The 13,970-nt window shown below is 40.7% G+C and overlaps 1 protein-coding gene across 1 annotated transcript; it reads left to right on the forward strand.

Annotated features, from left to right (window-relative positions):
* The first annotated feature begins 5,065 nt into the window (after positions 1 to 5,065).
* Positions 5,066 to 8,034, forward strand: LOC140943813 (NPC intracellular cholesterol transporter 2-like). Its single transcript, XM_073392925.1, has 4 exons — positions 5,066 to 5,197; positions 5,524 to 5,643; positions 6,798 to 6,973; positions 7,873 to 8,034. Exons 1-4 carry the CDS (start codon positions 5,113 to 5,115, stop codon positions 7,957 to 7,959), a joined length of 468 nt encoding a protein of 155 aa, XP_073249026.1. The 5' UTR covers positions 5,066 to 5,112; the 3' UTR covers positions 7,960 to 8,034.
* Positions 8,035 to 13,970: the final 5,936 nt, after the last annotated feature.

Here is a 13,970-nt window from a genome sequence, read left to right on the forward strand (position 1 = left end):
GGTAGAGAAATTAATCTGTCGTTTGGTATTTAAAAAGACTTTTCATAAAAGTGTTTCGAACATGTACAGACATATCTATATTATGGCCATGCAAATGACACTTGAAGTTCCTGTTTTAGCGATATAGACATCTTTTAAAAGAAAGGATTGGGCCAGTTACAACGCCGGTTCTTTAGTAGGTGTGAGAAAAAGGTAACAGTTTTAAATGGATAACATATATGAAACCTTTTCTCTGGAAAACCGAAGTGACATCAATAAAAGACATGAAGGAGTTAGACCTCGAGACCCGTATTCGTTGAGTACCTCCCCCGGGTACCGTAGAGATTTGACAAGCTTTTACTGCTTCGCTGAACCAAAGAACCAACTTAATCAAGGCAAGAAAGTGATGATTACAGCAGCATTAGTTCAGGCTAAGGTAGCTAGCTAGAGACCGGCGGCAAATATAAAGCCAGTGGGAGTATTTATACTTACCTTCGATCGCGGCCGTACTTTTCTGAGCCCTGAAATGTCGCAAAAATAATTTCAACTCAACTTTAGCATTTTTGAAAAGCACCTGGATGATTGACAGGTTTTGTGAAGCATGTTGGTCTCTGTGAGGAAGTTGCATATTTTGAAATATATTTCAGCTATTTAAAAACGTCGATTATTGGGTTCATTGCACAGTTGTGGATTCAGGACGTATTTGATATTGCCACCCGTTGGTTCAGTTTATATCTAATATTATACGTGTCTATAAATAGTGCGATCTCCCTTTTTGCTTTTCAGTGTGATTGTTCAGGTCGATCAGCGAAGATTTTGATTTTGCAAGCGTGGAAATCTATAATTCCCGCACATATCCCCCGTCAGGCTAGCCTGAGAAAACAGCTGACATTTTCCTAGCCTGCGTAGCATGGCGGTTTTGGTTGGGTGCGCTAGGGCCGAGAAATCGCGAGGAGACTGGGGCAGTTTTTATTTTTCTCTTACGTCTGACGCAGAACGAGCGCAGAAATTCCAAAGTGAAGACGTGTAAAGATAGGGCTTCTCATTGGTGGAAGAAAATGACCGGGCTTGAAATATCGGGCAGCCCTGGGGACAACGTTGTAAATAGTTGACTTGCCTTATTGCCATTTCGTATTCAAAAGGATCAATTTACAGTTTTTGTTGTATTTTGTTGTTTTGTCTCCTTTTTTGACGTTCTCGACGCCGTTACCAACGTTTCTAAAGCTCCTCAGTAGCACACTCGACCCTCCCCTCCCTCGAACCTTGCTAGTGGGCCATAATTTCATAGATATAATTATATAAAACATTTAGGAAGATTTCCAAACCGAGTTTGCGGCGAGTGCAGCAAGGACCGAAAAAAGCTCCACTGAAGCTCTTTGGGGGAACCACACATACAGTGTACTTATGTGACTGTCTGCTATTTAACTTGGCATCGATGTTTACTAATCGAACCAACAAATATATCAGTGAATATATGGAAATAAAAAAAGATTGGTACTACTCAGTTAAATACTTAGCCTCCCACGCAGGCGTTTTTAGGGGAGCTCGTATTTCTCCCCTAAAAACGTCTGTGTGGGAGGCTATTAAATACTACTGGATTCAAAGTACTTTTTAAAAAACGAGAAGGAGTGTATTATCAGGTTATTACCAGGCGAAGCCGAGAGTTTTTAAACCTGATAATACACGACTGCGAGTTTTTTCGAACATCGTCAAAATCTCTGATAAAGATCAACTCATTTTTGCACTAATATTTTGATTTGGGATTATTTTGGTCTAAAATATTGGACGTAAAGTTCAGCCGTGTCATAAAAATTAATTTCTTTTGTGTTTTCTATATGAATTATTTATGTTGAATTTCAACCGAAGAAACCTCAACATACTCTTACCTCTAATGGGTGGTCTTCATTGTGTTCAATTTCATTTGGCGATTTGGATGGTTTTGCTTTGGTTTTAATAGAGTGTACAACAGATCAGGCAAACGGCCAAGAAAACCCCTCGATTCCTGAGTTATATTCGCTGCATTCAGCCGAGCAAAGAGAACACGCAACCACGTCAAGAGAGGGCAAATGCGCTTAGACAAATAACAAAAAAACTGCCATGTAAGAGTGAAACAGATTAAATCAAAATCTCATGCGAGAAGACTAGCCTTGGAACAAATCAAAATACTTGCACGAGGTTTATATGTAATTATGAAAGTAGTCTCATATATAAACCCAAAAATTAGGAAGAAATAGGATTGGGAAAATGCTCGTGACCAAACCAAAAAACCCAGCCACCTTGAATCCGCCCCTTTCCAACGCTGCCCTCCTAAAGGTCAAATGGTAAGCCCCTGCATAAGCACTGCATCCCGGAAAATTTTCAACGGTTTTTTTTTTGTTTTTGTTTGTTGTTGTTGTTGTTTTTTTTTTTTTTTCATTAAAATTAAGTCTCGAGAAATTGATCTTTTTGCTATTTCGCGAAATTACGTGTCCGCGAAAATTTAGTAAAAACTAAACTTATCCATACCCTTGGACAAATTAAAATAAAATAGAAACCCCTCGTACCCCCTTCCCTTCGAAATATTGAAGGAGTGAAGCTGCGCGGAGGCCAAATAACGCTATTCAGTGAAATCCTTGATCAACATAGGGGAAGGCGGGTTCTTATTTTCCGTCTCTTATGTCCAAGACCGTGCTTTCGAGTATTCTTGGCAGAACAATCAATAAAGTTTGATAAAAAGTCGTCGCAAGCTGTTTAAGCTTACTAGTTTCTGTAGCTTCGTTTTGCATTATTATCCAGCCATTAGTCAAATACTCATAATGACAAATATTACCGCCTCTTTCACGTTTTCTTTGCCAGGGCGCGAAACTATTGTTGTATCGCTAGCAAGACAGGCTAAAGCTTTATCCTCTCTTGATTCTACCTAAAAAAAGAACAATGTGTATTTGTTTTTAAATGAGAGGAAGCTCAAAAGATCAACAAAGATTATTGACATTTCTGAAGTTTCTTTAATTATGATCTTTAATTAGCTGTAAGGCGATTATTAATTCTATTGTTTTGGTTTCACAATGGGAAACACAGAACACTCACCCTGCTCAAAGCAAGAAAACATCTGGTCAACAGATATTGCGGACGGAAGAGGGGAGACAATTTTCTGGGGTCGCCGTCTAGGGGGTAATAGTTGATGTACGTTTGGGCATAGGGGTGCCCCTGGCTTGAAACTATGTCCTACGGTAGTCCCACCCTTCCCTGGAAGAGGGATATCCAACTGTTTCTCCTCCATCGGAGGAAGGCTGCGTTTAAAACCCTGACAGTTGCTTAACCTGGCGTGCAAATGCTAGATAACAGAGTGGTGCAAAGGCTACCCCTCTCCTCCCTGTATTTTATCCTGCTCATTTTTCCTTGCGTCGTCCCCACTGAACAGACTCAGGGGCACCGATAGTTCAAAACCACTTAAACATGGCATTGTTGAACGTATTTTAGCATATTTGAACAGTGGATATAGGCATATTTTTATCCCCTAAAAATTTTTCATCTGTTCGGATTTCCTAGCTGAAAGTCTAGTGATGCGAAATTATAGGGATCAAAACTTACCTTTTCGAAAATTTCAGCCAGAAAAAAGGCTCCCGAAAACTCTAGGTGACCTTTTTGTGGTAAAAATCCGTTAAAAATGGGCAATTACACCATTTTTTAGATGGTCGAAAATCCTAAAAGAGGCAGGCAAGCAAGAAATTTTACAACAAATGTTCCGAAAATTCTAGTTCTCAAATCGTCTTCCGAACAGATATTTTCTAAAAATAGTCGTTGAGTGCCTCTGCAGACTGGTTTTAATACACGAAAAACTGACGCGTATCCACGGGGGGGAGTACACTTGGGAATTATTGGTGGGGGTGTGCTTTTCGGTACTCCAAATCCTGACCCTATTTCAGACCCAAAAATGTCATTTTTCACACCCGTTTTCAGCCCCCAAGAAATTATCTCTTCATTACTTATTTGGATCCAGACTTAGAGTCAGAACAGCAACAAAAAAAAATTTCTTAAAATCGATTTCGAATTCGCATATTTCTCTCTCTTTCTTACTCATTTGAAATGTCGCTCGAAAACCATACTGAGCAAGTCTAGTCTGCCGTTTATCTGTCGTTTATTTCAGGCATTTTAAAAGGTTTGTGTGCCGGGTAAAACGCACTTTGGACGTCACGCCTTGCTTGGCTCATATAGCGCTTGCTATGCAGGCTATCACAGACCTCTAACATCATCCAGTCTCAAGGTTAAAAGGTTATTTGATCTAATTGCAGGTCATGAAGGGTCTCAGGACAAAATCGAAGATGAAAATCATTCTCACTAGATTGTAAGGTTTATTCTCAGATCAGAGACATATTTTTCTCCAAACTAGAAACTAAAATACCTGACTTCAAATCACTTTCACACGATTAATATCTCTTCTTATGAATTCTTCTGATCATTTAATCAACTGTCAATTAGTTTCATTTATCTCGAAATGCTTTGAATTAAGAACCAAATTAATATCAATGAATGAATGAATGAACGAGAACTGTAACGTTTTGTAATGTTTTGCACGTACTAATTAGTTGAATTAGTACTTAAATTTAGACTAATAGCTTTAGCTTTATGGTCATGCAAATAAAGCATTTGGTGCAGGGCCTCTTCGAGCACTTTACGAGGTCATTCGTATGGCGTACGATCCCCGCCAAAATTCATTGTTTGAATTTTAAATTCATCATATAAATTTCTACTTGAATTTTCCTTTCCCCCTCGCGCGCCCAAATTCCCCCGTCCCAATTCCCCTTCCCCTTTTAACGCCTTAAAATCTCCAAAACAAATAACATGGATTACCAAATCGTTCTTTTTTGATGTTGGAAGTTCGTCTGCAAAATATGATAAACTAGTCAGATCCCCACTCTGATCAAGTTCACTGGGGTAGCTTGGATAGTCCCCCCCCCTCCCTCCCTTCATGCCCCCCGCTTCCATCCTCTCCCTAGGGAGCTTTTCTCATCTAACGCCACATATCACCTGTTGGTCACATGTCAGACTCTTGACCAATCGCTGTTTTTCAGACGGCCCTAGTCCGTTCACAAGGTTAAAGTCGACCTCTTGATACAGTCATTTTATTGTAGCAGAGATACTGTAAGCCTCAACATGGTTAAGTTGGCCATTTTCTCCGTCTTTGCTCTTTGTGTTTTTAAATCGATCTCCTGTGAGCGTGTAGAATTCGGGGACTGTGGTAAGTCTGCTTTTGTTTTGCGTTCTGTGAAAAGCAAATTATTCCGAGCATATTCTATAAATTTGTAAACGTGAATTATTACCGTTCATGCACAGGCAAGTGTGTGGTTGTGAAACCGTTCCAAGTTATGCAACACGGGTTAATTTCTTGTCCGGCTACCGGCTTTTGCTTGCAATTTTGCACTACCCCACTTCTTCGCAGTGGCCCGGTGGGTACTCCTTCCTACGACAAAGAGAGCCCTTTGCATTCAGAACCCAAGACGGCAAAGGTAGTTGCCAATAAGACATAAACCTCACTTATTATACCATGAAATTTTCTTTACCTAGGAAGTCAAATGTCTACTTTGAAGGAAGTTGACATCACACCTTGCCCCCAAGCTACTGAGAAGAGGCCTTGCCAACTGAAGAGAGGGACGGAGGAGACCATTGAAGTAAAGTTCACACCGAGTAAGAATTGTTTATTCTTTTTTTCCCTTTTTTTAGAGGACCGTGTTTACCCAAAATGCTTTGCAAACCGGTGTGTTATAGCCTGCACGTAGCACGCACTTGGAGAAAGTACGGGGCGCGCGAGGGAAACACGTGAGGCGTGACACTCTCGTGCGTCTTCTACCCACTCTTTCAAAGCAATAAAAACTATTTTTCTTCTAATGAGCCCCACAACCCTTCGCCTTCCTCGTTTTAAAATTGTATTAAAATTCCAATAATATTTCTGGGAAAGAGAGGATGTGATCCTTCGTTCTGGATCAAGGATAAAAGGTAAGTCAACTATGAATCCCCATCAGTCACCTCTTCTCATATTTGCTCTAGCCAGGAAAGCAATTTTGAAAAACATGATATCGAAAAGTCCCTCAAAGAGAATACAAATGAGGACCAGCTTTCTTAATTGGTAGTTTTAAGACAACACAAGAGTTGAAGTTGAAAAAAAGTCCGCACGTTGGGTTTTATTCAGTGTTATTATCATTTTTGTTTAATTTTTTGTTTTCAAGCACAAGCCTGGCTTGCGAACAGTAGACGTATTTCCGGTCGTCGCTTCGAGTCTCCGCGACGACGGGAAATACGTCTGATGTTCGCAGGCTAGCACAAGCCAGTTTCATAGTCGCGGACACGTTCAATTAAAAAGTTAACGCCAGCGGAGTATTATTAACTGTTTTCCTTTGATTCCAACGTAACTTCAGGATTTTTAAATAATACAAAAAATCGTGACAAGGCTGATCTGTGGAATTTGTGCTACAGTCTCATTCCAATTCGCGGTAAAACTGATCTAATTTTGTCCGTGAAAGTACAATGGGATTGCTCGCTCTGGGTTGTGGGCAGGGTACTTATCTGGGTGGGGGCTTAAGGTACGGTAAAACGGCCAATTAAAAAAGTGCAACTTGTTTTGCGACTCTGCTTCAAAACGAGTTGAATAGCTATGTTGCCCGTTTTACCACCCGCGAAATAAAACTATGCAACCTTAGCTGTTGCAAGACAGGTTCGAACGTGTAAACGCGCAATATCGCTATTCAATTCGTTTTGCAGCAATGTTGTAAAACAAGTTGCACGTTTCTTGCTGCCCGTTTTAATGTAGCTTTACATGAAGTGTGTTGTTTTGTTTCTTGCAGAGGAAAATATCACTGCAGCTACAACTAAAGTTTATGGTACAGTCGCGGGTATCAGGGTGCCTTTCTCGGTAGACAATCCTAACGCCTGTGAAGATCAGGGTATCACCTGTCCCATGATTGCCGGAAAAGACTACACATTCAAGACTGTGCTACCAATCAAGTCGATCTACCCCAGCGTACGTATTCTTGAAATCCTAGCTTCTAGTCAACAAACGACACTGGTTCCAAAGTCGTCCTCGGCGATTTCGGTACGCGCTCGATTCAACCTCGTCCCCAGGGCGCTTTTCTGGGGCGCCCTGGGGACGAGGTTGCGCCCAGGGCGCTTTTCTGGAGCGTCCTGGGGACGAGGTTGCGCTCGATTCCAAGCATCCTCTGCTGTTCAATCGGATAGCGAAGACGAAATGGCCTGGGGACAAGGCTGCAAATGTTTAGCTGAGCCTCATATATCAAAAACAAACTCTACAAAAGGGCCAATATGTACGACCTCATCAATCTTCCCCAATTTCATTGCGGCAACGCACCTTTGTGAGCAAAATGCTTTGCATTGTACCTTTCTGGGAGTGAAAAATTCTTTTCAATTTAAATGCAATGGGAATTCATTGCTCTAAAGCCTCCAGAACGAGACATGGCGGTGAAGTTAGATGAAGCTTATTAGCGGGTGTGACGTAAACATGCATTGTAGTAGCCCGAGTATCAGGCCTTCCTAGGGGGCTAGGTAAGAGGAGATTTTAGATGGGGGAGTGGGGTGGGAGAAGAGAAAGGAAGTTTCTCTCCTTCAGCCTCTTCGTTTTTCGCTTCCATCTTTCCCCTTTTCCCCCAGAAACGTCTGATACTCAGGCTTGCATCGTAGCTATGTGTTCCGCTTTATACGCCGGACGATTACTCGCCCTTATTAACCTTAATTTTCGTCGGGCAGTCGACCTTTTACGGGCGAGCGTCGCTCGTGGGGAGAAACGCGCGCGTGACCAAACCCGAAGAAGGTCGGCGCGCGGGGAGCTTTCTTAACGGCCCTCGCTCTATGGCCCCAGTAGCAGTCACGGGTCTATTAATATGTGACTTTATTTGTTCTGTTTAGGTCGACGTTATAGTCCAGTGGGAGATGCAAGACCAGGACAAAAATATGGTTTACTGTTGGATTGTGACGGCCCATGTGAGCGGCTAAGTCACGATGACTGACGTGATTATGAATGTTGAAAGTTATGATTGTATAACGCAGAGATAAATTTTTTCTTATCTCACTTCATTTGTTGAAAAAGGATATGTCGTCTTACAAAAATAAAGTCACTGAATTCAGTCTTCCTAGTATTTTTGTTTATTGGTTGTCTTGTTTAGTTCTTCACATTATAGTAGACTTGAAGACCCGTTCTTCACAAGCTGGAATACTTTCGCCCCTTAACTTGTATGGTAACCCAAGACAGTATTGCTAATGGGGTGAATCCGACCGACGGATTTTAAATCTTAAAACGGATTTCGCGTTCCTTTCCGCAAATCCAAATCCGGATTCTTCATCAGGTGAATCGGCCTTTTTGAAAAAGGATTCATTGGATTTGAATTCCAAAGAATCTGAATCCAGATTAATGGATTAGGGATCTACGTTGTTCCATTCACAGTGAATCCGAAATTAGTCAGATGATCCAGTGGTATTTCTACTTGAAGTATTGCGCCGTTGAATTTCCAAGTCGAATTGCTGCTATTTGCCCTTAAACACATCTGAAAACACTGGAAGATTGCTCGTGGTACAGTAAAATATCCAAATGCTAACCATTATATTTGTAAGTAAAAGCAGGGCTCCTGGTAAAAGAGACAAATGAACTGCTATCTTTCAACAACTAACTCGCTTGTAGACGTGATACGCACTAGATCGTGTTACATAGAAAAAGTCTGAGCTACGAAACTGGATAAAACTGAGCCGACAACCTTTAGATAATTGTCAACGCCCTTCTTTCTTGATCTCCATCGTCGCTATTCGTATAACTGATTGCCGACCACAAAATTCTGCACCGTAGAATCGCTTAACTTGTCAAACAGTGCAAAACGCGCCATTTCTTGAGAGGCTGTCATGCATATTGTACGCGTTTGCGAAAGGTTGCAAAGGTTAAAAATCCAATTTCGGATTTCGCGTTCCTTTCGACAGAGAAATCAGGCAAATCTAGGATCAAAAATCGGTTTTTGGATTCACCGAAATTAGCACAACCAAAAAAAAATTTTCTTGATTCCACGCTGTGGATTCCGAATAGGCTAGATTCCATCGTTAGCGGGATGCCGTGGGATTCTTTGATTCCAAAGTCCAGGATTCTGGATTCCACTAGTAAAATTTCCTCGATTCTGGATTCCAGAATCAAAGATTTCCTGTTCCGGAATACAGGTAGCTTACGTGGGCGAATTGTTTTTCGGAAGTCTCAAGTTCAGCTCCACAGCCAGGCTTGTAAACAGCCAACTCATCATCGTTTGCCTCCTGCCAGTTTTGGTTTTGATTCAGAGGCACTTTCCATAGCACATTTTTGAACATTAAAACTGTAAAACTAAGCATCGATAAAATTTTAGCAGATCTTGCGCGCGCGTTTGAAACAGCACTCTCGAATTGTCATAATCTGGATTAGGCAAGAATTTCCCCTCACCACATTGCATTGATCTGATTTATTCAATTTTATTTTTCTTACCTCTTTAGTCACAAGGCCATGATAGTGCTTTCCCCACCCCTCCCATTTTCGAACGAATGAAGCCGTGGGAACGATCACATTTTTGTTACCATTCCCCTCGCATCCGTCGAGGCTAACTCCATGTAAACAGGCCCTAAGTGGAGGTGCAGGATCATGTCGAAAGTTGTATTGTTTCTCTTCTGTTTTTTAATGAGTTACAAAATGAGTAACATGACAGCTGCTTTTCTGCAATCTCGTCCCTTAGTGCGACTCTAGCCTTTAGAAAAATGAAGAAAAGTGTAAACTTTTAGACAGAATAAAATGGTAAACCAAAACCCTCCATCCCGTCGAAATCAATTGCCGAAGAAGCCTCGCAAAAGCTAGTCTGCTACACAGCCGTTTTTAGTGTCGTCACGCAACGGTCTTCCCGTTGCGTTGCGTCCCGACACTAAAAATTGCTGTGTAGCATGTAGCAGACTACGCAAAGGCTTTCCCTTCCTTGATTTGGGGTGGGAAAGGGGGATTCAACTTTTGCGTCGATAGTTTACTTGTTCGATAGGTTCCCCTCCTTCCTTCTCCCCACTTTCCTATGCAACTCATCGACCATAGCTCTCGACCAATCAGCGCGCGAGAAATCCGGTTTTTTTTCTATCACGCAATGTATTATTTCCTTGACCATCACGCGATATACAAATCATGTGATGTCTGGTGATGTCTGCTGACTTTTCAGCAACTTGCAAACAGACTCAAGATGGCGAAGTTGAGTGTTGTTGCTGTCATTTCGCTGTACAGTATTGTCCTTGCATCTTGTGAACCTGTTAAATTTGGGGATTGTGGTAAGTGATCGGTTCGTTATAGTTATCCTGTGTTCGATTTTATGAAGAGCGAACTTTTTTATTTGCTACTAGTACTACCAATAACAAAAATTGTGCTAAATGGCTTAATTCAGGTCGGATTCGACTGGAGTTTCGCTTTTCTTGCTATTTTTGTTTTAGTATTTCAAAAAGAAACCTGACCAAAGGCTATTTAATGGAAAAAACACTATTGATACTAGTAACTTAGAATACTTATTTCGGACTGGAAGTTGAACAATGCCTCCCTAAGGTGCGTTCGATTGGCCGTATTTCGGAATCTCGACCAGCTGTGTTGCGGGCATTCTCCCAGATAGTATGGAGCGGCGCGAAGATAAGGGCCATTTTTACAGTAAAACCCAGCGGGGGTGGAGGTATTCCGGATTTCAAGTGACCTAGGCGCGGATCTAGCATAAATAATGACCGATTTCCTAAACGAGCGCCCAAGGTGCAAGCTCCTAGGAGGTCCGGGGCATGCTCCCCCAGGAAAGTTTACGTCTCTTTTCCTTAGTTTCCGAGTCATTCAGACGGGATATTGGCCAGATTTCAAATGTACACATATTTTGGTTTGAAACACAAACGTTTCTCAAATAGAATACAGTACCTTATTATGGGATAGTAAAATTATAAGAATTCAAAACTGAAGCTGATGAATTTTTTTTAATTACTTCAAAAATAAACCAGCATAAGCAGACACTATACATATGTACAAAAAACATGACAAGTAAGGGTTTAAAACAGTGACACGAATGTAAATAGATGACAGACTTGGAATGATATATGTAACTAATGATCACACGCTTGAATATACTAAAAGACGGGGCATTTTTGATGTCGTTCGGTAATGAATTCCATATTCTAGGACCTTGAAACAGGATTGAAAAAAACATAGGTTTGGTTAGAATGTCATACATACATGTATACAGCATCTGTTATGGGCAATTTTTGTTCAGAAAACCACTTGTCAAAAATACTTTTTTCAAATCCTTTCCCAAAAAAATGCTCAGATTGTGAATCTCAAAAATCTACCCATCACAGTGTGGATTTTAAAGATTCATGATCCGTTTTTGGATTTGCCCTGCGAAAAAAATGCAAAATCCGTTTTTGGATTTGGAAATCTGGATTTGGATTATCCCCCAAAAAATGCACCCTCTAAGATCTTGATCTGGGAGGGTTTTCATCTCACAACGTTCTGTTTACACAAATGATACTGCTGACTGATTTAGGGTCTGCTCAAATTGCATAAAGCTAAAGAAGACTACGAGAAAGACTCACATTGTTATAAATTGTGTAAAGCTAAAGTTTAAAACTGATGAGAAGGATGTACATTGTTTGGTTAAGTGCCCGATTTTATAGGAAAACAAATGACATTACACAGTTGCTGTACATTTAACATCACCCGCTGTAGATGCATTAAATAACAAAAAGCAAAAAAAGTTAGTAGTTTTAGGTTGCATTATTTTACTTTACCGGTGGCACTTGGCAAAAAGTTGCTGTCACTTTGCAAAAATGGCTGTTATAAGGAGCAACGTTTGAGCAACCTTTTAGAAAATTCCAGCAACTTCGAGCAACTTTTAAGAAAATTTGGAGCAACTTGTGGCTGAGGCTAACCCCCTTGGGTAGTAATAATATGTAGAATAATAGTCTGGTTTTCACTCAGATTTCCTCTTTTGACAACCACGCATGAAGTGGAACTTTTTTCAAGTTGCAATTGCTTGCAACAACTGTCATTTTGGAAGGGATGAGCAGAAAATGGAAAATGGAAAAATAATAGATTAACAATATAAAATAACATAAGATGTAAACCATTGTTTGTATCAAATTCTTTTCATTTGCTTTTTCTGTCAGGTTGAAGTTGTTGTACAATGGGAGTTGCATGATCAAGATGATAACATGGTTTATTGCTTTAAGTTGACAGTGCAGATTGTTTAAACCAATGTGTTTTAACTTCTTTTTCTTCAGGCCGATGTCAAATGTCAAACTTCACAAGCTGATCCTACTGCTAATGAGCAAAATCAATTTTTCTTGCTTATTAGAATAATTTTTGTTACATGTAGGTTTGACTCGTGTGAAGTAATTAACATTTGACCCAGGGCCTAACCTGTGAAATGTCAGAACAAGTCTTACAGGTGCTTAAAACATCTAGAAAATTGACTCAATGTTGCTTCTATTAGCTAAGTATCATTTATTAAGTTAAATCTAGAATTTAATTTAATGTTAACTTTTATGTAGCCTACAGGCAAAGTCTCCATTTCTAGTGGCAAAGTAAGTGTCAAAAAAAGAAACAAAAAGTGCAGAAAAAGAGGTGAATGAGGGAGGAATGGAAGACTCTCCCCTACTTTCCCCCTTTCATCACACTCAAATATCCTCTTATGTGCCACTTGCAAACTCTCACAATATTGCCCAAATGGAGAGTTTGCTTGCAGGTTAGGAAAGATGATGCACTTTAAGGTGACAGGTAATGTTCAAAGTCCATTGTAAGCACTACTTGTATGCAAATAATAAAATTATGCTGTTGTTTGTTGGCTAGCCCAAAATAAACTGACACTGTCCATGTGAGTGTGACAAGTGATATGGTTTTTTTGACAGACTGCTTTAACTAGGTACGCCCGCTTAATACAGACACCTCATGGTTACAGACAATTTTATTTGTCCCTGAGAAAAGCCCATACATTTTCTCTTAACCCTTTAATCCCCGTTATCCACTTATAAATTCTCCAAACTGATCTCCATACACTTCCTTAAAGAATTAGTTGAGAGAATTTGATAACAGATCAAAGCATTTTCTCTTTAGTGAACATTTTATTAAATCTAATAACCATTTCTCTTGGCAACATATGGACATTGTTATAAGGAGACTCATTGTTATAAGGGACTCAAAGGGTAAGGTCCCAATAACCTGTGACCGGTTTGACCTTTGGGACGGGTGTTAGATGGGAGTCCTTCCACCGTTCTGGAAACACGCCAGATGACACTGAGCAATTGAAGATCGCAGTTACCGGTACGGCAAGCTCAGGTGCAAATTGTTTGAGGAGGCGCGACCATCCGGCCCTGAAGCCTTGTAGGCACTACGACCAAGTAGCGTATGACATACAGCTGAGGTGGTAATAGTTGGAGGTCGATCCGGCGATGGTTAGTATGCAGGAAGGGCGGCGGTATCGAGTGGTTGCATGTCAGTTGTAACGGATATAAAATAACTGTTCAGACGAGTGGCAAGGGTTTTACCCGAGATAATGTTGACATTTCAAAAGGTTGAGTTTGATCGTCCGGGTGAACGTACTCCTGAATAGGACTGTTGTTGTTGACAGTGACTGACGTTTCGACAACCTGTGCGGTAGTCATCTTCAGAGTTTAAGTGAGTTGTATCACGTCAGTTTATGGTATTATACTCTGGTTATTGATCTGATTGGTCAATTATGTCGCGATGTTATTGGTCGTCTGTCAGTTAAGCCGTGATGTTATTGGCTATGAAGACTCGTAATCAGTGATTGGTGTTTGTCACAGTTAAACAGTTCGTCAGGTTACCATGTTCGTCAGGATAGCTTAACTCGGAATCAGTAGAAGATTTGCCAGCAAGCTTGTTCACCAGGCTCCACCAGCTTCTAGGGTCTGAGGTTTTAAGACTCTTGACCTTGCGGGCGAAGAATTCCTTCTTGCGCTTACACATTGCCATGCGCACTTTA

The sequence above is a fragment of the Porites lutea genome, chromosome 7 (assembly GCF_958299795.1).
Source record: "Porites lutea chromosome 7, jaPorLute2.1, whole genome shotgun sequence".
Classification (NCBI taxonomy): domain Eukaryota; kingdom Metazoa; phylum Cnidaria; class Anthozoa; order Scleractinia; family Poritidae; genus Porites; species Porites lutea.

What these genes read in the sequence shown, in the direction of transcription:
- LOC140943813 (XM_073392925.1), top strand. Translation starts at nt 5,113, where the DNA reads ATGGTTAAGTTGGCCATTTTCTCCGTCTTTGCTCTTTGTGTTTTTAAA. An exon ending in TGTAGAATTCGGGGACTGTG is followed by an intron (nt 5,198 to 5,523) that starts GTAAGTCTGCTT and finishes TTCTTTACCTAG; the next exon opens with GAAGTCAAATGTCTACTTTG. An exon ending in TGAAGTAAAGTTCACACCGA is followed by an intron (nt 5,644 to 6,797) that starts GTAAGAATTGTT and finishes TGTTTCTTGCAG; the next exon opens with AGGAAAATATCACTGCAGCT.